This window comes from Bubalus bubalis, chromosome 11 (genome assembly GCF_019923935.1).
Source record: "Bubalus bubalis isolate 160015118507 breed Murrah chromosome 11, NDDB_SH_1, whole genome shotgun sequence".
NCBI classification, from domain to species: domain Eukaryota; kingdom Metazoa; phylum Chordata; class Mammalia; order Artiodactyla; family Bovidae; genus Bubalus; species Bubalus bubalis.
Window position 1 is genome coordinate 13,311,094 of NC_059167.1, and position 23,604 is coordinate 13,334,697.

General features: G+C 43.1%; 1 protein-coding gene across 5 annotated transcripts in view; it reads right to left on the reverse strand.

Annotated features, from left to right (window-relative positions):
* The window catches only part of NRXN3 (neurexin 3), a 1,822,863-nt gene that overhangs the window by 1,230,002 nt on the left and 569,257 nt on the right, over positions 1-23,604 (reverse strand). For all 5 annotated transcript variants that reach the window (XM_044924683.2, XM_044924680.2, XM_045162012.1 and 2 more), the window contains 2 exons: positions 14,578-15,016; positions 8,593-8,976 (listed from right to left, as the gene is read on the reverse strand). In XM_044924683.2, the coding sequence (XP_044780618.2) occupies positions 8,593-8,976; positions 14,578-15,016 (823 nt within the window). The remainder of the gene's footprint in view (positions 1-8,592; positions 8,977-14,577; positions 15,017-23,604) is intronic.

Genomic DNA, 23,604 nt, shown 5'->3' on the forward strand with positions numbered 1-23,604 from the left:
TAATCCATCAATTAAAACTTTTAAGTCATGGACCTGAAGTATCCCCAGTATACCAAGGTACTTGTTTTCTTAGATGAATGAATCAGAGAGGTGACAACTTCATTGCAGTGCTGATATAACTAAACCTAGCCTCCTAACCCAGAAAGTACTGCAGACTGCAAGGAACAAGGACTAGCCTCCCTGCTCTGCCCTTCATTCACCTTTACCCCTCTACTCAGGATAAGGGAAGACATTGCCAAGCTGATGACATTTGAGAATCACAGAGTTTTATAATTGAATGGGCCCTGGGAGAGCATGAAACCCAATTGCCTCATTTTATTTTTTCAGAACAAGGAAGCCAGAGGATCCAAGTAAGAATCTCAAAGTCACAGATCTAAATAAAGGGCCTAGGTGTTCCTAGGGAAATGGGGCAGGGCCTCAGTGATACTGAAACAAGGGAAAGCAACAAGCATGTTTATATTTGACCTTGGAGGCCAGGTTTTCTTCTGTTCCCATGTCAGTGAGTCAGTCTCAGCAGACCCCAATAGATTCAGAGCTGTTTTTAAAGTACTATATCATGTTGGACCTATTCTGCTTTCTATTTGTTATCTCATTCTTTCCTATGATTATTCCTGGATCATTGCCCTTGGTGGATTGATAACAATTTGCAGATTACTCCTCCAACCCCTTCATTAGACTGTGAGCTCATGAAGAACTAAAACCAGGTCTTCTACAAACTTTTATCCTCACAACTTAGCTCACTAAGCCTGGTAGAGACAAAGGGTATGGAATCACCATATGAAAGTGAAGTGAATGTGAAAGTCGCTCAGTGGTGTCCAACTCTTTGCAACCCCAGGGACTACACAGTCCACAGAATTCTCCAGGCCAGAATACTGGAGTGGATAGTATTTCCCTTCTCCAGGGGATCTTCCCAACTCAGGGATCAAGCCCAGGTCTCCCACATTGCAGGTGGATTATTTACCAGCTGAGCCACAAGGGAAGCCCGGGAATATTGGAGTGGGTAGCTTATCCCTTCTCCAGCAGATCTTCCCTGCCCAGGAATCAAACCGGGGTCTCCTGCATTGCAGGCAGATTCTTTACTAACTGAGCTGTCAGGAAGTCCTAACTATATGAATGTTGTAGTTCATTCCAAAAAAGTATCACAGCTACATTTCCTACAACTTGAGGGACCAAAAGCCACTGGAACTAAAGCTACTTAAGAATGTGTTGAATATTAAACATTTTAACAATCTCACTTCAATACTCTAAAGAAGGCACAAAATTAATTTGTGTTTTTCATAACATATGACATGCTATCCAGTTTTCCAAAGAAGAGATCAATGTAGGTTGACTTAAGATTATGGTGGTAGAGAGGGAGAGTAGTGAATGGATGTAAGATGGGTTTAGATGAGGAGATGAAAGGAACTTGCTGAGTCTGAATGAGATGGGAGAAGACAAAACCAAGGGAAAGGCCAAGGACAGTGGTGATGCCATTTACTGAGACGGGAAAAACTACAAGGAAAAACAAGCAGTCTAAGTCAGGGAAGAGGAACTTAAGATTTCTATTTTTCAATGTTATGATTAAGATAGCTATCAGATATCCCAATGAAAACATCAAGGAGACAACTGGACATAGAAATCTGCAGTTCCAGAGAGAGTTCTAGGCTAGAGAACTTATTTGGGAATTACCAACATGTAGATAACCATAGCGACAGATGAGGATACAAAGGGCAATGTACAGATCAGGAGGAGACCCAGGATAGGGAACTGGGACCCTCCCTTCAGTATTTAATAACCTCGTGGTATGTGTGTAACACAGTGCTGGAAACTGTGGCAAACAAAAATACCCAATGCACTGTTTTTCCTTCAATGACCTTATAATACATCCTCTTTCACATATAAGAAAAGGAAAGCCTACTCAATGTAATGGAAAGTACAGAGAGTTAGGAGTCAGGAACCATGAACTTTAACCATTCTACAGCTGTCCCAAGTTAAAATGACTAACTTCTCAGGGTTTCCAATTCCTCACTCACAGAAATAAGGATTAGCTGACTCTGCCAGCTCTACTATTTCCCAATGTCCTAATTTCCATGTGGCATCCAAGTGACACACTCCAGGCCCCTCGAAAGGCAGGGTACCACTCATTGCTGCTCCAGAAGCGCATAGAAGCCATCAGAGGGGATGGCTGAAAGCGAAGTTCCCAAACAGCTGCTGCCTGCAAGCTTTTCCTGTTGGAACAGGATCATCTGAGAGAACTCAAAATATCTGCATTCTTGGTTTTCAGCTGGAGTTTATGTCAGATCACTGGAATCCCAGGGACCAGTGAGAAGAGCAGATTTACCCTCTCTATCACATTTTCTTGATTCTACAAATTAATATTCTCAAAGGCATCCAATTTCCATGACCCTAGGAGATATTTTATCAGATAGAAGTTGTCCAGGTGGGTGGCCTTGTGGGTCAGGATACCCCAGGCTTAACCATGAAAGGGCACCAAGAAAGCGGTTCAGTAAGATCCCATACCTACACAGTAGGTGATCGTTTATATTAGTCTAGGTGACTGCCCACCTGGACAGAGCTGACTGGTAGAACAGACAGATGAACTAAACTGGGCCAATCAGGTTCTTTTTGAAAAATGACAATTTTCATGAAAAACTCCAGATACTGTAGGTCAAGAGAGATGCATCACTTCAACTGCAGCGCCTTGGGCTCCCCCGAGCCACTCTGCTTCTTTTTCAAGACATAGGTTGTGAGATCATCATTTGATCAATAGCTCTCTAGGTAATCATGTATGACAAACCTAGACAGCATATTAAAAAGCAAAAGCATTACTTTTCCAACAAAGGCCCATATAGTCAAAGCTACAGTTTTTCTAGTAGTCATGTATGGATGTCAGAGTTGGACAATAAAGAAGGCTGAGCACTGAAGAACTGATGCTTTTGAATGGTGGTGTTGGAGAAGACTCTTGAGAGTCCCTTGGACTGCGAGGAGATCCAACCAGTCTATCCTAAAAGAAATCAGTCCTGAATATTTCTGGGAAGGACTGATGCTGATGCTCTAATACTCTGGCCACCTGATGCAAAGAGCTGACTCATTAGAAAAGATCCTGATGCTGGGAAAAATTGAAGGCAGGAGGAGAAGGGGACAATAGAGGAAGAGATGGTTGGATGGCATCACTGGCTCAATGGACATGAGTCTGAGCAAGCTCCGGGAGTTGGTGATGGACAGGGAGCCTGATGTGCTGCAGTCCATGGGGTCACAGAGTTGGACACGACTGAGCGACTAAACAAATCATGTGGTAAGTCTCATTCCTTGACTCTGTTAGCCACTGTCAGCTCTGAGGCTTGCAACCAAGAGAACCTTATCTAGTAAGTATCAGTCTCCCCATTTTACAGATAAGGAAACAGACTTGGAAAAAATAAGAAATATGTTCTATCAGTTGAGTTCAGTCGCTCAGTCATGTCCAACTCTTTGCGACCCCATGAATCACAGCATGCCAGGCCTCCCTGTTCATCACCAACTCCTGGAGTTCACTCAGACTCATATCCATCAAGTCAGTGATGCCATCCAGCCATCTCATCCTCTGATGTCCCTTTCTCCTCCTGCCCCCAATCCCTCCCAGCATCAGAGTCTTTTCCAATGAGTCAACTCTTCACATGAGGTGGCCAAAGTATGAGAACCAACTTTAGGAAGCAAGTCCATCTGATTATAAAATTTATGCCATTAACCACTAGGTCATCCCAAGTCTAAGTACTGGAGTGCAGGTTATTTTTGTCACAGAAATGAGCTTGTGCTGAGTCCTGTTTTATTTCTTGCTAAATAAATGATGGCATGCATTCAGAAAAAGCCATCTAGGGAAGAGGATAGAATCTGCAGCAGCCTCAAACTGAAGTTTGATGGTCCATAAATAAACCCACAACCTTGCCTATGGACACTTGGTCCCCACTAATTAAACTACAGTTTGGCTACAGTGACAAGGAGAAGATGCCTATGTTGTCCCACGTCAACTGATCATCCTACAATAGATAAGATAGAATGTTTCCTCTGTACAGTAGGACTTTTAAAATGGCAAGCAGTCTTCCAGCAGATGTGCTTCAATCAAACAAATAGGCATTATATAGCTACAGCAGGCCTTAGCTTTTTAAATCATGGACAGGTCTCCCACAACACTATGATTAACAAAGAACAAACCAGAACAGCCACAGGTGAACAACTGGGATGGGTCAATCTATCTACATCTCCTTAGAATAGTATCAGATCATGGTGAAAAAAAAAAAAATCTAAATGCAACATGAAGCCAATTGTTATATGTCAAAATTTAGAGTTGCTGATCCTCATATGTAGTAGAAGCACTCTTGCAAGGGTATAAGCAAGAGTCATCCATTTTTACTACCAGAGGAAGATACTCATGCAAATGAACTTTAGACTTATGGGCTTCCCTAGTGACTCAGATGGTAAAGAATCTGCCTGCAATGCAGGAGACCCAGGATGGATCTCCTGGAGAGTCTGGGAAGATCCCCTCAAGAAAGGAATGGCTGCCCACTCCAGTATTCCTGTCTGAAGAATTCCATGGACAGAGGAGCCTGGCGGGTTACAGTCCATGGGGTCACAAAGAGTTGGACATGACTGTGTGACTAACACTTCCATGTACTCATATAGTTCCTAGTTCCCTTGTTCTTATTCCCTTGTCTCTGGTTGACAACTTTAACCTGCGAGTTGTATCCAAGATGTGTGTGCTTGCTCACTTTGCTTGGGTTCCTGGCCATTTGGCGTCTTCCCAGAGCCATCCTTAACTCTGCTTTTTCTGTGAATACTGGTTTTCAGCATCTTGCCCATGCTTTCTACATTTTATATAGACAAGTGGCTCTTTCAACCACCATTTCTGTTGTGTGGCCAACAGCACCAAGGGACTGACACTACTATGAAGCCCAAATATAGGGTTAGATGGAACACACTGCATTATGGATTGTCTTCGTTGTCTCAAATTTGGTACAAATTATTTTCAGGCTTAGTACTGCTTCTAGAAAAAAAAAAATTAGAGAACTGTAAATTGAATGAACACACTGATGGTGTTATGGTGGGTGGGGCAGCACTCCTTGCCAAAGAGGATGACGGTCTTGCATAAGGAATGTTAACACTCACCCTTTACCACTCTTCAGAAGTGCATGTAACGGATCTTGAGGGTCAGAGACAGAGAGGGGCCATAGTTTTGTTATTAAGAGGAGATTAAAAAAATCCAAGTAACCTCAGATCCCCCTTTCCCAACCACTCACCCATATAGGTGTGGCCTCTACCATGTGTCTGCCCTCCTGATCCCCTAAGACATCAGGCCTAATATCTGTCACACATTAGCACACTCCCCACCTTTCCCTCTCCCCAAAGACTATGCACCCCATGATCAAAATCAGGGGCTCTCAGTTTCTTTTTCCCTTTCATTCCCAGCCTCTAACACAGTGCCTGGAACAAATTCGGGTTTCAACAGATGTCTGCTGCATGTATGTAAAAATGAACAAAAGAGACTCAAAAGCATCCCTGCTGATGAATCAGTTTCAATAAAGAAAAACAATGTCACAGGGAAACTATTTTCTTTGCCAGCAAAGTAGAGTCCCATCATTTTTACACTCCACTGACTCATTCTGAACACGGTGTAGGGAACAATACAGGACCAGAAAACAATTAGTTGGGGAACAAAACAATCAGTGGACCCGTCTGGGGTTTGAGCGACGTATAGATCAAATGTCTTTAATTTGCTAGCGCCTTCTCATTTGGCCACAATGGATGATTTTTGGCTGCAATGTACCAGGAATAATTGTCCCTCATATATCCCCAATCAGCTGCCGTTTAATGACTAGTCGAAAGTGACAACATAAAAGGTGCAATGACTTTCATTGTATTTGGCAAAACCTTGGACCAACCTCCACTGATTTGCCCATGGAAAGGTGATCCCGGGGACACCTTGCACAGCTGTCTCCAGTCACTGCTGCTTGTCTTCAGTAATCACAAGGCCCTTTAGTTGGAAAGAGATGTCTGATGGGACATCTTACACTTAAGGTAGATGTCTTACACTACCTTCCTTGATGGTGGACCATCCACAATATCCTGACTTCTATCCAAATGGTCTCATGTATTACACTGGTCAAATGACCTTTCTGTCTCCCCAGACCAGCAACTGAGATTGTCTACCCAAAAAGAGATTTGGAAAGCATTCAGGAGCTCGACAGACTGGCCAGCCAAATGAGGCCCACTTCTGTTCCAGATGGCCACCTCCTCATCTCAGCTCATGTTCTGCAGTCGCTGCTCTGAAAATTCACTGAATCTGAATTTAACTTCCATGAGCCCCAAGAAAGCTCCTTTTCCTTTATTCCAATATCCTGTGTCCTTTTTTTTGGTCCAGCGGTAGTGAAGGTTTGCAGTTCTCTTGAAACGCACTTTAGCTAGCTATATGGTTGAGCTCAAAAAATGAGTCCTTGAAAACCCTTGCCTGATTACCCAAGCCTGTTCCAGGATCCCTTCTCATCACCAGACTTCTGAAACTTGAACAAGTCTGGCCACTGGTACACTTAATAGATGAGGCCCTGTATGTCTCTAATCAAGAAAGTCTTCTTTGAATTTTCCATGTTCTCCTAATAGTCCAGCCCATGCTGCTGTCCTGCATCATCTATACAAGAAGCAAACATCTATGCTTCCTGTATAGATGTCTCAACTCCTCAGCTAAGTAAATGATATTATGTCTACTCCAGACACAGTATTCTCGAAGCTCTAGAGAGCTATGCCATTGGCAAAAATTTGTTAACTGTCTAAAGTATCCTTTCATATAAAATCATGGTAGACAATTCATAGACAGTCAGCTGAATTGTGTGTCCTTGGCATGTAAAACAACTAACCAAGCTGCAATCTGGACATGGCTTATAGACTGGCATCTCTGTACCTTGATGTTATCTCTTTGCTTACCTTTATCTCTGCCTTTTACCCAAACTGTAAATTCAGTGCAAATGTAAGAAGTTAAAGTGGTAGATGGTCTCTTCTAAAGGGTCAGCCCCCACTCTTTGTTCCCCAACATTTCAGCCACCTCTCACACCCTTCCCCCCACCATCACTCCCCACTCCATTTAGTTATCGACTTTGTTTGGTTCCTCAACTGTGCCATGGTCTCTTACCTCTTGGCACACAACGTCCTTCCAATCTAAGACACACGGTTTTCTCCCACCTTGTTGCCAAGCTAGCTACTACTCATATTTCAAGTCTCAACTTACATATTTCTTTCTTACAGAAGCTTTCTATGAATCTCTATAGTATGTTCGATCTCCCGGAAAAGGAATCCCAAGCTTTTCTGTACTTTCCCGTTAATGTCATCGATGACAATCATTATAACCATAACAATCATTGACATTGACTATACACTTTCCATAGTGCAGGAATCTATTGACTCATTTAACTATGATTAATAGTAGGTAGGACGCTTCCCTTGTGGCTCAGCTGGTAAAGAATACGCCTGCAATGCTGGAGACCTGGGTTTGATCCCTGGGTTGGGAAGATCCCCTGGAGAAGGGGAATGGGCAACCCACTCCAGTATTCTGGCTTGGAGAATTCATGGACTGTATAGTTCATGGGGTTACAAGGAGTCAGACATGACTGAGCAACTTTCACTTCACTTCACTTAGCTGGTAAAAAAAGTGAAAGTGAATGTCACTCAGTCATGTCCGACTCTTTGAGACTTCATGGACTATACAGTCCATAGAATTCTCCTGGCCAGAATACTGGAGGGGGTATCCTTTCCCTTCCCTAGGAGATCTTCCCAACCCAGGGGTCAAACCCAGGTCTCCCACATTGCAGGCGGATTCTTTACCAGCTGAGCCACAAGGAAAGCCCAAGAATACTGGAGTGGGTAGCCTATCCTTTCTGCAGGGGATCTTCCCGACCCAGGAATCAAACTGGGGGTCTCCAGCATTGCAGGTGGATTCTTTACCAACTGAGCTATGAGGGAAGGAACCTGATTATCTCCATTTTAAAGAAGAGGAAATCAAGTCTCAAAGATATTATCTTGAGTTCATATCACTCTACAAAGGCCACATTTCTCATCCAGTCTTGCCCCAGAATTCATGTTCTTAACCAACACACCATTGCCTCATAAAACTCAACATGTAAGTGATTATTTAACAGCTAACTATTCCACTAGGCAGCAAGTTACAAAGAACAGGGCTGGGGCTATTGTATTCTACAGTGTATTTCTAAAGCTTAATCTGAGAGCTAGCTCAGAGAAAGCACCCAAAAAGCATGAGTTCAAGGAACAAATGAAATAGCCTGTTGGTGAGCCCACCCAGAATCCCCAAATAAAAAGTATTGGCCTTCTCAAAGAGAAGATGTCAAACACTCCATCAAAAAAGCATCATGACCTAGCTCCAATTTATGCTAGTTTCCCTCTCTACGATCCAATCCTAGCTAAATCAAAACAAACATCCAGACCTAGAAAAGGTGTCATCTGGAAAGCAGTGAACCCAAGAAAATTCTCCCCCAGAAGCACGCAAGCACAGGGAGGTCCAAAGGAAGTGTCCGCGATAGCAAAGGGAGCCCAGGTACGTCTCCCCACTCTCACCCAGCGCATCACCACACTACTCACCCCGCTCGCAGGTCCGTCCCCAGTAGCCAGTGCCCGTGCAGTCGCAGATGAAGCGGTTCCAGCCATCCTTGCACACGGCGTTGTTCTTGCAGGGGTAGCTGTCACACTGCTTGGCGCTCATCCGCGAGCAGGAGGACTTGACGCCCGCGGCGTTCTGCATTTCCGCCAGCTGCCGGATGTTCTTGCTGCGCCCGTCGATGAACAGGTCGCGGATGCAGCCCACGTAGCCATAGTTGAGCATGGCGGTCCAGAGCTCGGTGGGGAGGATGAGGCCAGCGCGGTTCTCCGGCAGCCCGCCCAGGTACATGTCCCCCTCCAGGTCGAGGATCTCGCTCTCCCCGCTGGCGGTGAACGGGGTGCGCCTGCTGTTCACTGATATGGTACCTGGGATGGGAGGATGGATACAAAGAGTGAGCTCACAGCCCTCCTGGCATCCCAGGTGAGCCTCCCAGTTGATGAACCGAATGAAAGGAACCTAGAGGGTGAGATGGGAGACTAGCGTGGCCCGGCCAGGAGAGAACCATGTGAGCCGGGAATGGAAGGCCACAAAATGGTAAAAAAGGACAACACAGGCCATTTGGTTCTGGTCCCTGAAGCTAAGACAGCCAAGCCCAGAGCAAGACCCAGGAAAATCCCAGTGGCCAGTGCCGAAAATAAATTTTTTTTTTTCCTACCTAAAAGTCTTGGCTGAAGGGTTGCATGCCATATGGGTTGACAGCAGCACCATCCCTTCCTGTGTTTAAATCCTATCTCTGCCACCTACTAGCTAGACAACCCTGAAGACGTGATTTCACTTTTCTGGTCCTCAATTTCCTCATCTGTAAAAGGGGAAAGGAACTGTCCTACCTCACAGGTTGGCGTGATGGCTGTGTGCATGCATGCTAAGTCGCTTCAGTCACGTCCACCTTTGCAACCCTATGGACTGCAGGCGGATGAGCTGATATATGTAAGGTGCTTTTTACTCTGTACCTAGGACAGAGTCTGTAAGTCCCGCCTGAGTGTTCACCTCTGGCTCACCATTGCCAGAAGGATGGAACCTGCTCTTCTGTCTGTCTATCCTCTCTCTCCATGCGCTGATATCCTCTATACTTGTCTTAGGTACCAGTCCAGCCAGTATGTATTTTCAACACTCATTGCTTTTGATAAATTTTAACTGGAACATCTTTCTTCATGTGTTCACTTAACAACTATGTATTGGAACCTGTTTTATCTCTAGTATAGTTCTAAGCACAGACACAAATTTGACAGCCATGCCCCTGCTCTCATGAAGCTGATGTTCCAGAGCAGAGGAAGAGAAAATAAATAAATCACTAAATAAACAAAAGAGACGGACAAATGGCAAGTGGGAGGAAGGCAGTTAAATGGGTGCAGCAGCCCCAGCAGACGGGTTCTGCTTTCAAGTGGACGGTTGGTAAAGGCTTCTCTAAGCAGGTGACAGGTAAGCTGAAACCAGAATGCTGAGAAGGATCCAGACATGCCATGCCAAGTCCAGAGGGAAGAGGAATGTGTCTGACACTGGGAATGGCACTTACAAAGGCCCTGGGGTAGGCAGGAGTATGGCTAGAGTAGAGATTGCCAGAGGAAGTCAACACGAGATGAGATCAGAGCGGGACTGGGCACACGAGATCACAGATGGAACCCTGAGCCTGACCTGGGAACTTGGGAACCGGGTTTCCAGTCTTAAATGGCTTTCTAACCCTGCACCAGTCCCTGAACCCAGTTACAGATCAATTTCCTAACTGAAAAATCAAACTGATATCTGAACCTCATGCCAAAACTTTCAAAAATTTAGTCTTCTCGAAGTCCTTTATTAGTACCAGGATAACAGGGCCATCCATCAGCCAGCATTCCCTCATCTGCGTCTCAATTCCCTCGGCTATGACAGAGGACAGCATGCAGGGCCTGGGAGATCAGATGAGATCAACAACAAACTGTGGGAAATTCTGAAAGAGATGGGAATACCAGACCACCTGACCTGCCTCTTGAAAGATCTGCATGCAGTTCAAAAAGCAACAGATAGAACTGGACATGGAACAATAGACTGGTTCCAAATAGGAAAAGGAGTACATCAAGGCTGTATATTCTCACCCTGCTTATTTAACTTATATGCAGAGTACATCATGAGAAACGCTGGGCTGGAGGAAGCACAAGCTGGAATCAAGATTGCTGGGAGAAATAGCAACAACCTCAGATATGCAGATGACACCATCCTTATGGCAGAAAGTGAATAAGAACTATAGAGCCTCTTGATGAAAATGAAAGAGGAGAGTGAAAAAGTTGGCTTAAAGCTCAACACTCAGGAAACTAAGATCATGGCATCTGGTCCCATCACTTCATGGCAAATAGATGGGGAAACAATGGAAACAGTGAGAAAATTTATTTTTGGGGGGCTCCAAAATCACTGCAGATGGTGACTGCAGCCATGAAACTAAAAGACGCTTGCTCCTTGGAATGAAAGTTATGACCAATCTAGACAGCATATTAAAAAGCAGAGACAGTACTTTGCCAACAAAGTTTTGTCCAGTCAAAGCTACAGTTTTTCCAGCAGTCATATATGGATATGAGAGTTGGACCATAAAGAAAGTTGAGCACCGAAGAATTAATGCTTTTGAACTGTGGTGTTGGAGAAGACTCTTGACAGTCCCTTGGACTGCAAGGAGATCAAACCAGTCAATCCTAAAGGAAATCAACCCTAAATATTCATTGGAAGGACTGATGTTAAAGATTCAATATGCTGACCACCTGATGCAAAGAACTGACTCATTGGAAAAGACCTTGATGCTAGGAAAGATTGAAGGCGGGAGGAGAAGGGGATGGCAGAGGATGAGATGGTTGGATGGCATCACTGACTCAATGGACATGAGTTTGAGTAAGCTCCAGGAATTGGTGATGGACAGGGAAGCCTGACATGCTGCAATCCATGGGGTTGCAAAGAGTTGAACATGACTGAGCGACTAAACTGAACTGATAAGAACAACATACTGGAAAATACTCTCAGGAAGAAATGAAGTTCTTCATTTCTTAAAAAAGCTGTCTCTGAAATTTCTTCAAATCTAAACTTGTTTAAAGAACAATAGACCCAAGTGTAAATATTCAGAAAGTGCTCCCCAGGAAGTACATTAAGAGCCTTTTTTTTTTCCTTTTCATTTGTAGTATTTCCCATCTCCACAGCATGTAAAGGACAGGAGTGTCTCTGATAATGTATTTCTTCCAAGGTACGTTGTTTAAAAAATGAGTTTCTATCAGGTTTAAATATTTTTAAATAATCTATTGACAAGAACATATTGTAAAACAAAAAAAAAATCTAAAAAGCAATATGGCAATTTGTGTTCTTACTGAAATAATTTGATTATAAAAAATTACTTATGAGAGCTAAATTACCCTGTATAAATGTCACTTTTAAAACTTGTAAGTTTGACATAACATCTAAGACCCATTTTTGTGTCTCTAAGACTAATTATTTTGTGTCCCTTTTGAATTTTTAAACTTCTAATTAACAGTGATTATGAAAGTATTTCTGAATAAAAATAAATATACATTTAAAAACATATTAAAATGTTGTTATGCTGCTTATATATAAAAATTATTTTTTTGTTGTTTAGTTGCTAAGTCATGTCCGACTCCTTGCAACCCCATGGACAGCAGCATGCCAGGCTTCTCTGTCCTTCACTATATCCCAGAGTTTGCTCAAGCTCATGTCTGTTAAGTTGGTGATTCCATGCAACCATCTCATCCTCTATCACCACCTTGCTTACTCAGTAAATTTTTATGGGGTTTAATCAAATTTATCAGTGTGTGTTGTATTCAGTAGCTAAGTCATGTCCACTCTTTGCCACCCCATGGACTACAGCACACCAGGCTTCCTGTTCTTCACTATCTCCTGGAGTTTGCTCAAATTCATGTCCATCGAGTCGGTGATGCCATCCAGCCATCTCATCTTCTGTTGCCACCTCGTTTACTCAGTAAATTTTTATAGGTCTTGATCAGATTTATCAGTATGTCAAAGTATTATAACCAATGCCATAGCATCGAAGTATAAAATTAAAGTGTTTTGTAATCAAAACTTGTTTGTCAAAAATGGGTCTGATGGTTCTAACCAGACAAAATAACACCCTACTTGAAAAAGCAATTAGTGTTGAGAATAGACAGAAAGAGATATGTGGCAATTTTACATGTTCTAGCCTGCCTGTGACTCAGATAGGTGACATTTAAGCTGTGCCAAGGTCTAGGTTAGTCAATCATGAAAGCCATCAACCATGACCAGTCCAAAGACCCAATGTGCATGGTCTTAAAAACTCTGTGGGAGAGGGAGAGGGTGGGATGATTTGGGAGAATGGCAGTGAAACAGGTATAATATCATATATGAAATGAACTGCCAGTCCAAGTTCAAAGCATGATACTGGATGCTTAGGGCTGGTGCACTGGGATGACCCAGAGGGATGGTACAGGGAGGGAGGAGGGAGGGGGGTTCAGGATGGGGAACACGTGTACACCTGTGGTGGATTCATTTTGATGTATGGCAAAACCAATACAATATTGTAAAGTAATTAGCCTCCAATTAAAATAAATAAAAATTTTAAAAAAACTAGCAGGAGTGTTTCCTTTATAATTCTCAGATAGCTTTCTCGCTCCACCCCAGCCGACATATTTACGGATAAACTTTGAAAGATTTGGCCTCAGAAGAAATTAAGTTTGTGTGTTTTCTGCTTAAAAAGAACAAAATGCTCATTCTTTCCCAACAAGCACGCTTCATTTGAAGTCTCTTGGTTCTGATCAAATTTCAGGCAATCAATAAGGCAGCCTGCTGGGCAATAAACCATCCAGATCTGCAATCTGCCACCCATCTGCCCTTTGCACGGAACCTAAGCGGCTCCTCCTAAGGGCAACACTGCTCATCTCCGCCATCCCTCCAGCTCTGGGAGGATGCGGAAGAGCCATCCGCGCATGCCCAGCCATCCCTGGCTACAGCGGGGAACCTACTGCTTTCTATTGTTGGCCAAATGTACCCAGAAAAGAAATGTCCAAAAGGAAGGCATTTTTGTGTTCACCAGGAGAGTAAAACCTTCAAAATATGGCAAACAGAGCCGAGACATTTCTTGAGTATGATACTACCTAAATGGAGAATCCAGAAATAAATGTGAAATTCAAATGCTCTAATTATTACTCAGGGTGAAATGTCCTTTCTAATGGCACAGGATGTGACCTTCATCGCCACATGTCCACAGAAAGCAGGCAGACTGTTCAGGCATTGCAAAGCCTCAGCTTCTCTATTTGTGTTTCCCCACTCCCATCCTTTGTTACTATTCCAGGGTGGCTATGTACTGCCTGGGGCTAGCTTGTTTGATCCATGGCTGCAGAAACAAAGCCATTTGAAGCAAATGCAGAAGGTTATGAAGAGGAAGGGAGAGTTAGTGAGGTCTGAGCAAACAGTGAAATATATAGGCTTTCACACCAAAGGAAGGCTTTAAATTGAACATGACTTCAGGAAAAATCAATTTGTCTTTTCCTTTCTTGTCATAATTTCCCCCTGCAATATGACTCTTGACAATTATTGAAGGGTGTATCGTTGCATAAACCCTTGCACAGTGCGGCTTATTCTACAAGAGTAATCACATAGTGCAGCATCTGTGATGTCACAATTGGTTTCTATGGTGATAAGAAAAAGGAGAATAAGAAGAGAAGGGAAAAAAAACCCCATCACACCAGTGACATGACAGTCACTTTGGTAGCAGTGCAAATGCTCCTTGTAAAACCATCCTCAGTCCCAGGGTCTCAGAGCTATCACTGAAACCATTGTGCAATGAGTGACAAGGGAGATGAGGAGAGGGATGTCAGCCTTTGATAAGACAGGTGTCTTGTTCAGTAACATCATCTTACAACAAGCATTAAGAAGAATAGCAGAAGAATCAGCAAGTGCAAACATTAAAAAAAAAAACAAAAACCTATAAGGAAAGGGAAGTCTGCATACACCCTGCCTCTTCCTACCTGATCTGCCGTCTCGCTGAATATCCACGTGGTACCATTCCCCATCGTTGGCTTTCTTCTGCGTGGCTTTCACTTTAATGGTGCCTGAGCCCATGTCAAGCAGCAGGTACAGGTTGCCATCGAGGAGTTCCACAGCAAAGAAGTCCACCTTGGTGTTCTTCTGGCTCCGGGCATCCTTTCTCTCTTGGGGCTTGCCGTGAGTGAAGAGGATCAGGCCGTTGGGCTCAGTGGTGCGAAAGTCAAAGGAGATAGAGCCCATGCGTTTGGTATTCCACTTGGGCAAGCTGATGTAAGCCTCTGGGGTCTCAAAGTTGATGGGGTCCAGTGTGGCCACATTCTCACACTTGAATACTACCTCACCGTAGATCTTCATCTTGGTGTCCCCAATCCTGGCCAAGCGAGACAGCTCCAGACGGATGTCATTATTCTTATAAACAACCTGTCAAAAGTCAAACAAGTGCCATATGAATCAATCTTGCAAGCTGCAACCATCCATCGCTCACTGGGAACTCAGGAAAAAGGCCCAAGAAGAAGCTTCAGGACACAAGAGTCTGAAATAATATGAGAAACATGAGCCACAGCACTTGAAAAGCAGCTGCACAAACCTCTGAGGTGCACACAAGCCCTGAAGAAGCCCCTGTGTCTCCACTGTGTTCCTTTTGTCTGTTTCCTTCTGGCTGATTTTTTGCAGCATCAGAAAGTTACACAATGCAAGCAGAAATCAAGAGAGACTGAGTTGCACAGACACAAATACTTCCAGAGATATTTACTGAAGTGTCCTCAGTAAAAGGCCAGAAACAACCTAAATGCCCATCAGTGACAGACTGCACACCCTTATAACCGGAATATGAGGCAGCCCTCAAAAACAAAGTAGCGCTCCCAGTTTTGACGTGGATTTTCTGAGTAATATTCTTAAGTGAATCAGCAAGGAACAGAACCATGTGCATTACGCTATCATTATGCAAAGTGAGTGTGTGTGTGTTAGGAAGTGTGCATTTTATGTATATACGTTTGCAAATGCATTAAACATTTTTGGAAGGAAACACATAAGAGACTATAAAATGGTCACTAGGGAGAGGATTTGTAGAATTAATATTCAGGAGTGGAGAGAGACTTACTTTTCACTATATCTTGCTGTACGGTTTGTTTTAAGATGACTGAGTGTTAAGCGTTGGAAGGGAAGACCTATATTTTTCTCCACATTGCATGTATCCTCTATACACACAAAGTAAGAGAATGAAACACCCTAAAACATTTTTAAAAATTATGACTTTCTAAACCTCATATAACCTATGTAAAAGTAGGGATTAATCTTGTTCCAAAATTAGAATTTCAAAGAGGTTTTATTGCTGTTAAAACTGAATTTTGATGCAGTGCCCTCAGATAGGTCTTGGTCCTTTGATCTCTAGGCAATGTCACATCCATACTGAAACAATAAACAGGGGGAAACAGCAGGCAAAGGGGCTAGCATCTGAGTACTGATTATGTAGACCACTTTGCTATGTCCTTCACATTGTCTTATTCAGATTCTAAGTCAGGACCTCGATTTAGGTTCCAATCCCACATCCACTACTTCCAAGCTGTGTGAACTTCAAAGTTATTTAATGTCCTCCGGTTTGCTTCCCTCCTTTGACAATGGGAATATAGGAATAGACTGTTTCTTAAGGATGGAATGAGTTACTATATGGGAAGCACTTAGAATGTTCACAGAGTATGGGGACAAACATCTCAGCTGTTTTGAGGTTGACTGTTAACTCACTTGGTCCTTTCTGCAGCCCTGAGAAAGTTGTCTTATCTCCAATTTCAGTAAAATAACAAGACTTAAGTGCTAAACTCTTACACCTCATCTCAGTGATAAAAAGTTAATTGAGTGAGTCATTCCAGTATATATCATTTAATCCCAAACATCTACCTGTAGAATTGCTTCTCTTCTCTCTCCCAACATGAGGAGAGAATCAAGCAAAGATGTATGCCTTTTCATATTGATTAACAACAAAGAATTGAAAAGGTCTCTCCTACCATATGACCTTCATCATGGGTAAAATCATAGTCACACTGAGAACAATAACAATACTAATATTTACTGAGCACCTCCTACCAGGCACTGTACTCAGGATCTGAAGTCTAGCACCCCATCAGATCCTGACAACACCCACTTGAGGTGTCTACCATCATTCTCCCATTTTACAGATGCAGAAACAGACATGGACAGTAGTTAAGGAACCAGCCCATGGTCACACAGCCAGTTAAGTGCCCGAGTAGGACTTGAACCCAGGGAGTTAGCTCCAGAGTCCATGTGCTTCGACACCTATGGACATTCAGCACAGGGTTGTACTACCAGCACCCATGAGCTCATCTTTAATAACATGCTGGAAATCATGCATGTTCAACTTCCCAGTTCAAAAGCTAAATTTCTTAATTCTAGTGGACTGACCATGTGCAAAAGGAAAAAAAGAAAAAACAAAACTGCAAGATTCTTAGGCAATCACTCAAGTGAGTGAGAAAAGAAATGAAAAATGTTTAATGGCTAGCAGCTTCTCCTTTCTAATCCCCATGCAACAACCTGTGAGAGCTCTCTGTCATAACCTAACTGCAGCTTTCTTTGCATTTGGGCTAAACGCCTATGACCAGAGCTCTTGTAAAGGTTAATTATTAACGTAGAACAATAGGGGATCCCACAGGGACAGACTGAGGCTGGGCTCCATTGAACAATAAATGGAAAAAGAACTCAAATATCTCTACAGGAGGCTGAAGGATAAAAAGAAAAGGGCCTTTTAAAAGAATGCAGCATCCTATGAAGAGGAACTCTTCTGTCAGAAGGGTACAGAACCAAGACTGGGACAGACAGTGAATAACCAGAATGCAGATTTCTGGAGACACAGACAAGAGAATCCCAGCTGGGAACTGGCAAGACAAAGACTTCTCTCAAAAGCTCTTTGAAAATGAGCTCTCTAGCTACTCTGTGGCCCTGAAATTACTTGTCTATTTATTTGCAGTTTCCACACCTTTCCCACTGACAGCTGAGTAACCTCTCTGAGTCCCATTGTATTTATTTCCAAAGGCAGGAGACTCAATAGCTGTTCCAGAACTGTTCCCCTTTCCCTCCAGCCCCAGAGCAATTATCAAGATTAAATGCGGTATTATACCTGGTAGAATGTAGAGAATCCTAAATGGTACGTAAGCCTAGGAACACAATAGTACACCATGTTTTCCAGCAGTACTGGGGTACTACTGAAAACTGGCAGGGGCCTGAACTGATGTTCTTCTGAGGATCTCCTACCAATAAGAAAGGGACAGGAGAGCACCTTGTAGCCCAGTGATATTCAATTAAGAAGCTCCATGGTTGGCATCTTCACCTCCCTACCCCAACCCCTGCCAACCTGCCCACTGCAAGACCATGGCATGGCCATGCAAAAGTGTAGCAGCACCTTGGGGAGGGCATGATGGCAAGAAACCCCAGTGGACTCCCTTACAAGGCAAAGTAGTATCCAGTATAGTTGCTGTTGTTCAGTCACTAAGTAGTGTCTGACTCTCTGTGACCCCATGGACTGCAGCACACCAGACTGCCCTGTCCTCCACTATCGCCGGATGTTTGCTCAGGTTCTACTGAATCAGTGACGCTATCCAACCATCTCATCCTCTGCCACCCCCTTCTTCTACTGCCTTCAATGTTTCCCAGCACCAGGGTCTTTTCCAATAAGATGGCTCTTCGCATCAGGTGGCCAAAGTATTAGAGCTTGAGCTTTAGCATCAGTCCTTCCAATGAATATTCAGGATTGATTTCCTTTAGCATTGACTGATTTCATCTCCTTGCAGTCCAAGGGACTCTTGAGAGTCTTCTCCAGCACCACAATTCGAACGCATTAATGTGGTGTAGTATTTTCTGTAAATTCAGACTTTCATCTAAACGGAAAGCCCTGCCTGATAACCGAACTAGGAAAAGATGTGGCAGTGAGCACCTTGGTTGACAACTAGCCCCAAGGAGCAAAGAGAGACAAAGTGGAAACACCTCCTAATGGGAGAACTAGGAAAAGATGTGGCAGTGAGCACCTTGGTTGACAACTAGCCCCAAGGAGCAAAGAGAGACAAAGTGGAAACACCTCCTAATGGGAGATGTCACACAGCCTGGGATGACAGAGGCAGAGTGCCAAAGAGTGACACGTCCAACCTCGGGCTTATAAAAGCTGCTGTTTGGACTTGCAGCTTGTCCAGCTGTCAAGTCCTAAGGATCTCTCAAACCAGCCCCTCGCCTACTCCAGCAGTGCCAGGCTCTGTCCACCACCATTTCCCCTCTGGATTTCTGCAATGGCCTTCTAATAGAATCCCCTGCTCTTTCCCCTCATGTTCTCCATAGTTCCACAGTGAATTTTCCAAAACCATTAAATCTGATCAGGCATTCCCTTGCTTAATAACCCTCAATGTAGACAAGGATGATCTGACCCTGTCTGTCTCCCCACTTGTTTCCCTTTCTTTCCCTGCATCCTTTCATTCTCTAATCCAGATGACTTAAAGCTCTTTGATTCTTTTAATGATCCTCTTCTCTCCCCTGTGTCTGTCTGTCTGTCTGTCTGTCTGTCTGTGTGTTAGTCACTCAGTAGCATCTGACTCTTTGCAACCCCATGGACTGTAGCCCTCCAGGCTCCTCTGTTCCTGGGATTCTCCAGGCAAGAATACTGGAGTGGGTTGCCATTCCCTTCTCCAGGGGACCTTAAGAATCCAGGGATCCAACCCAGATCTCCTGCATTGCAGGTGGATTCTTAACCATCTGAGCCATTTGTTCCCTACTAAACACTTTTCTTGCTCTCATCTACATCCAGTACACACTCCTTGTCCTTCTGGTCTCAGTTTAGATGCTACTTTCTTAAGGAATACTTTCTGACACGATGCCTCCATAATTCTGACAATTTTGTGGATGTTTTTCTTCTGCACACTATCTTTTATTCTTTGACCATGTATAAGTATGTTTGTATAATTTTGAATCCTTTTTAAAGTGTTTTGATTTTGAATTATCAAATAAGATGTGCTTAGGACTTTTATCCTTATGTATCAGAGGGTAGACAGAATGAAAACCATAATCACAGAAAACTAACCAAACTGATCACATGGACCACAGCCTTGTCTAACTCAGTGAAACTATGAGCCATGCTGTGTGGGGCCACCCAAGATGGATGTGTCATGGTGGAGAGTTCTGACAAAATATGGTCCCCTGGAGAAGGGATTGACAAACCACTTCAGTATTCTTACCTTTAAAACCCCATGAACAATATGAAAAGGCAAAAAGATAGACTACTGAAAGAGGAGCTCCCCTGGTTGGTAGGTGCCGAATATGCTACAGGAGATCAGTGGAGAAATAACTTCAGAAAGAATGAAGAGACAGAGCCAAAGCAAAAACAATGCCCAGTTGTGGGTGTGACTGATGATGGAAGTAAAGTCCAATGCTGTAAAAAACAGTATTACATAGGAACCTGGAATGTTAGGTCTATGAATCAAGGTAAATGAGTAGTAGTCAAATAGGAGACGGCAAGAGTGAACATTGACATTTCAGAAATCAGTGAATTAAAATGGACTGGAACGGGTGAATTTACGTCAGATGACCATTATATCTACTACTGTGGAAAATCCTATAGAAAAAATGGAGTAGCCATCATAGCCAACAAAAGAGTCCAAAATGCAGTACTTGGGGGCAATCTCAAAAATGACAGAATGATCCCTGTTCGTTTCCAAGGCAAACCATTCAACATCACAGTTATCCAAGTCTGTGCCCCAACCACTAATGTCAAAGAAGCTGAAGTTGAAGTTCTATGATGATCTATCAGACCCTCTAGAAATAACATCAAACAGATGTCTTTTTAATCATACAAGAATGGAATGCAAAAGAAAGAAGTCAAAAGGTACCTGGAGTAACAAGAAAGTTTAGCCTTTGAGTACAAAATAAAGCCAGAGAAGGCAATGGCAAGCCACTCCAGTACTCTTACCTAGAAAATCCCATGGATGGAGGAGCCTGGTGGGCTGCAGTTCATGGGGTCGCTACGAGTCAGACGCAACTGAGCGACTTGACTTTCACTTTTCAGTTTCATGCAATGGAGAAGGAAATGGCAACCCACTCCAGTGTTCTTGCCTGGAGAATCCCAGGGACGGCAAAGCCTGGTGAGCTGCTGTCTATGGGGTCACACAGAGTCGGACATGACTGAAGCAACTTAGCAGCAGCAGCAGCACAAAATTAAGCAGGACAAAGACTAACAGTTTTGGCAAGAGAACACACTGGTCATAGTAAACCTCCTTCCAACAACACAAAAGACAACTCTACGTATGGACATCACCAGATGGTCAACACCAAAATTAGATTGATTATGTTCTTTGCAGCCAAAGATGGAGACACTCTATACAGTCAGCAAAACCAAGACTGGGAGGTGACTGTGGTTCAAATCATGAACTCCTTATTGCCAAATTCAGACTTAACTTGAGAAAAGTAGGGAAAACCACTAGATCATTCAGGTATGACCTAAATCAAATTCCTTATGATTATACAGTAGAAGTGACAAACAGATTCAAGGGATTAGATCTGATAGACAGAGTGCCTGAAGAACTATGAATGGAGGTCCATGATACTGTACAAGAGGCAGTGATCAAAACCATCCCCAAGGGGAAAAAAATGCAAAAAGCAAAATGGTTGTCTGAGGAGGCCTGACAAATAGTTGTGAAAAGAAGAGAAGTGAAAAGCAAAGGAGAAAAGGAAAGACACACCCATTTGAATGCAGAGTTCCAAAGAATAGCAAGGAGAGATTAGAAAGCCTTCCTCAGTGATCAATGCAAAGAAATAGAGGAAAACAACAGAATGGGAAAGACTAGAGATCTCTTCAAGAAAATTAGAGACACCAAGGGAACATTTCATGCAAAGATGGGCACAATAAAGGACAGAAATGGTATGGACCTAACAGAAGCAGAAGATATTGAGAAGAGGTGGCAGGAACACACAGAAGAACTATACAAAAAAGATCTTCATGATCCACATAACCGCAATGGTGTGATCACTCACCTTGAGCCAGACATTTTGGAATGCAAAAATCAAGTGGGCCTTAGGAAGCATCACTACGAACAAAGCTAGTGGATATGATGGAATTCCAGTTGAACTATTTCAAATCCTAAAAGATGATGCTGTGAAAGTGCTGCACTCAATATGCCAGCAAATTTGGAAAGCTCAGCAGTGGCCACAAGACTGGAAAAGGTCAGTTCTCATTCCAATTCCAAAGAAAAGGCGATGCCAAAGAATGCTCAAACTACCACACAACTTCACTCATCTCACAGGTTAGTGAAGTAATGCTCAAAATTCTTCAAGTGAGGCTTCAACAGTACGTGAACTAAGAATTTCCAGATGGTCAAGCTGGATTTATAAAAGGCAGAGGAACCAGAGATCAAATTGCCAACATCCATTGGATCATAGAAAAAGCAAGAGAATTCCAGAAAAACAGAAAAACATCTATTTCTGCTTTATTGACTATTCCAAAGCCTTTGTATGGATCACAACAAAATGTGGAAAACTCTTAAAGAGATGGAAATACCAGACCACCTCATCTGCCTCCGGAGAAACCTGCATGCAGGTCAAGAAGCAACAGTTAGAATCAGACATGGAACAACAGGCTGGTTCCAAATTGGGAAAGAAGTATGTCAAGGCTATATACTGTCACCCTGCTTATTTAACTTATATGTAGTGTATATCATGCAAAATTCTGGGCTGGATGAAACACAAGCTGAAATCAAGATTACCAGGAAAAATATCAGTAACCTCAGATATGCAGATGACACTACCCTTATGGCAGAAAGTGAAGAGGAACTAAAGAGCCTCTTGATGAAAGTGAAAGAGGAGAGTAAAGAAGCCGGCTTAAAACTCAATATTTAAAAAAGTAAGATCATGGCATCCGGTCCCATCACTCCATGGCAAATAGATGGGGAAACAACGGAAACAGTGAGAGACTTTATATTCTTGGTCTCCAAAATCACTGCAAATGCTGACTGCAGCCATGAAATTAAGACACTCACTCCTTGGAAAAAAAGCTATGACTATCCTAGACAGCATATTAAAAGCAGAGACATTACTTTGCCAACAAAGGTCTGTCTAGTCAAAGCTATGGTTTTTCCAGTAGTCATGTATGGATGTGAGAGTTGGTCCATAAAGCTGAGTGCCAAAGAATTGATGCTTTTGAACTGTGGTGTTGGAGAAGACTCTTGAGGATCCCTTGGACTGCAAGGAGATCCAATCAGTAAACCTAAGGGAAATCAGTCTGGAATATTTATTTGAAGGACTGATGCTGAAGCTCCAATACTTTGGCCATCTGATGAAAACTGATTCACTGGAAAAGACCTTGATGTTAGTAAAGACTGAGGGCAGTATGAGAAGGAAACAACAGAAGATGAGATGGTTAGATGGTATCACTGACTCAATGGATATGAGTCTGAGCAGGCTCCAGGAATTGGTGATGGACAGCAAAGCCTGGCATGCTGCAGTCCATGGGATCACAAAGAGTTGGACATGACTGAGTGATCAAACTAAACTCAACTGAACTTGACTTGCAGCTCATGCTTAGAAGGTCAGATAGTAAAACAGTTGTATACAGAATCTCAGGGCTAAGACACTGTCTCAGAACAACACCTCTTGTATGTCTCCCTAATCTTTGATACAGAAGCACACAGGAACAATACCAGGAGTAAGGCAAGCTATGATAGCAGGAGCAATACAGGAAAAACAGTCACCACCTACCAAGAGCCTGTTATGTGCCAGACACTTTAAAAATGCTAATGTGCATCTTCCACATTAAGGAAGTGAAACAGGTAACATTAGCCTCACTTTGCAGAAGGGCATAACCAGGACTTGAACCGAGATCTCTCTGACTGCACTGAGGCAAGGTCATGTTCCAGGGGTGACCATTTCTAAGCTCTCTAGCAGTGCAGGCTTACCCATAAAGTAGAAACTCCTTAAATCAGGCACAAAAAAACACACCCAGCTCCATCCAGACTTATTAAGCCCTCCCT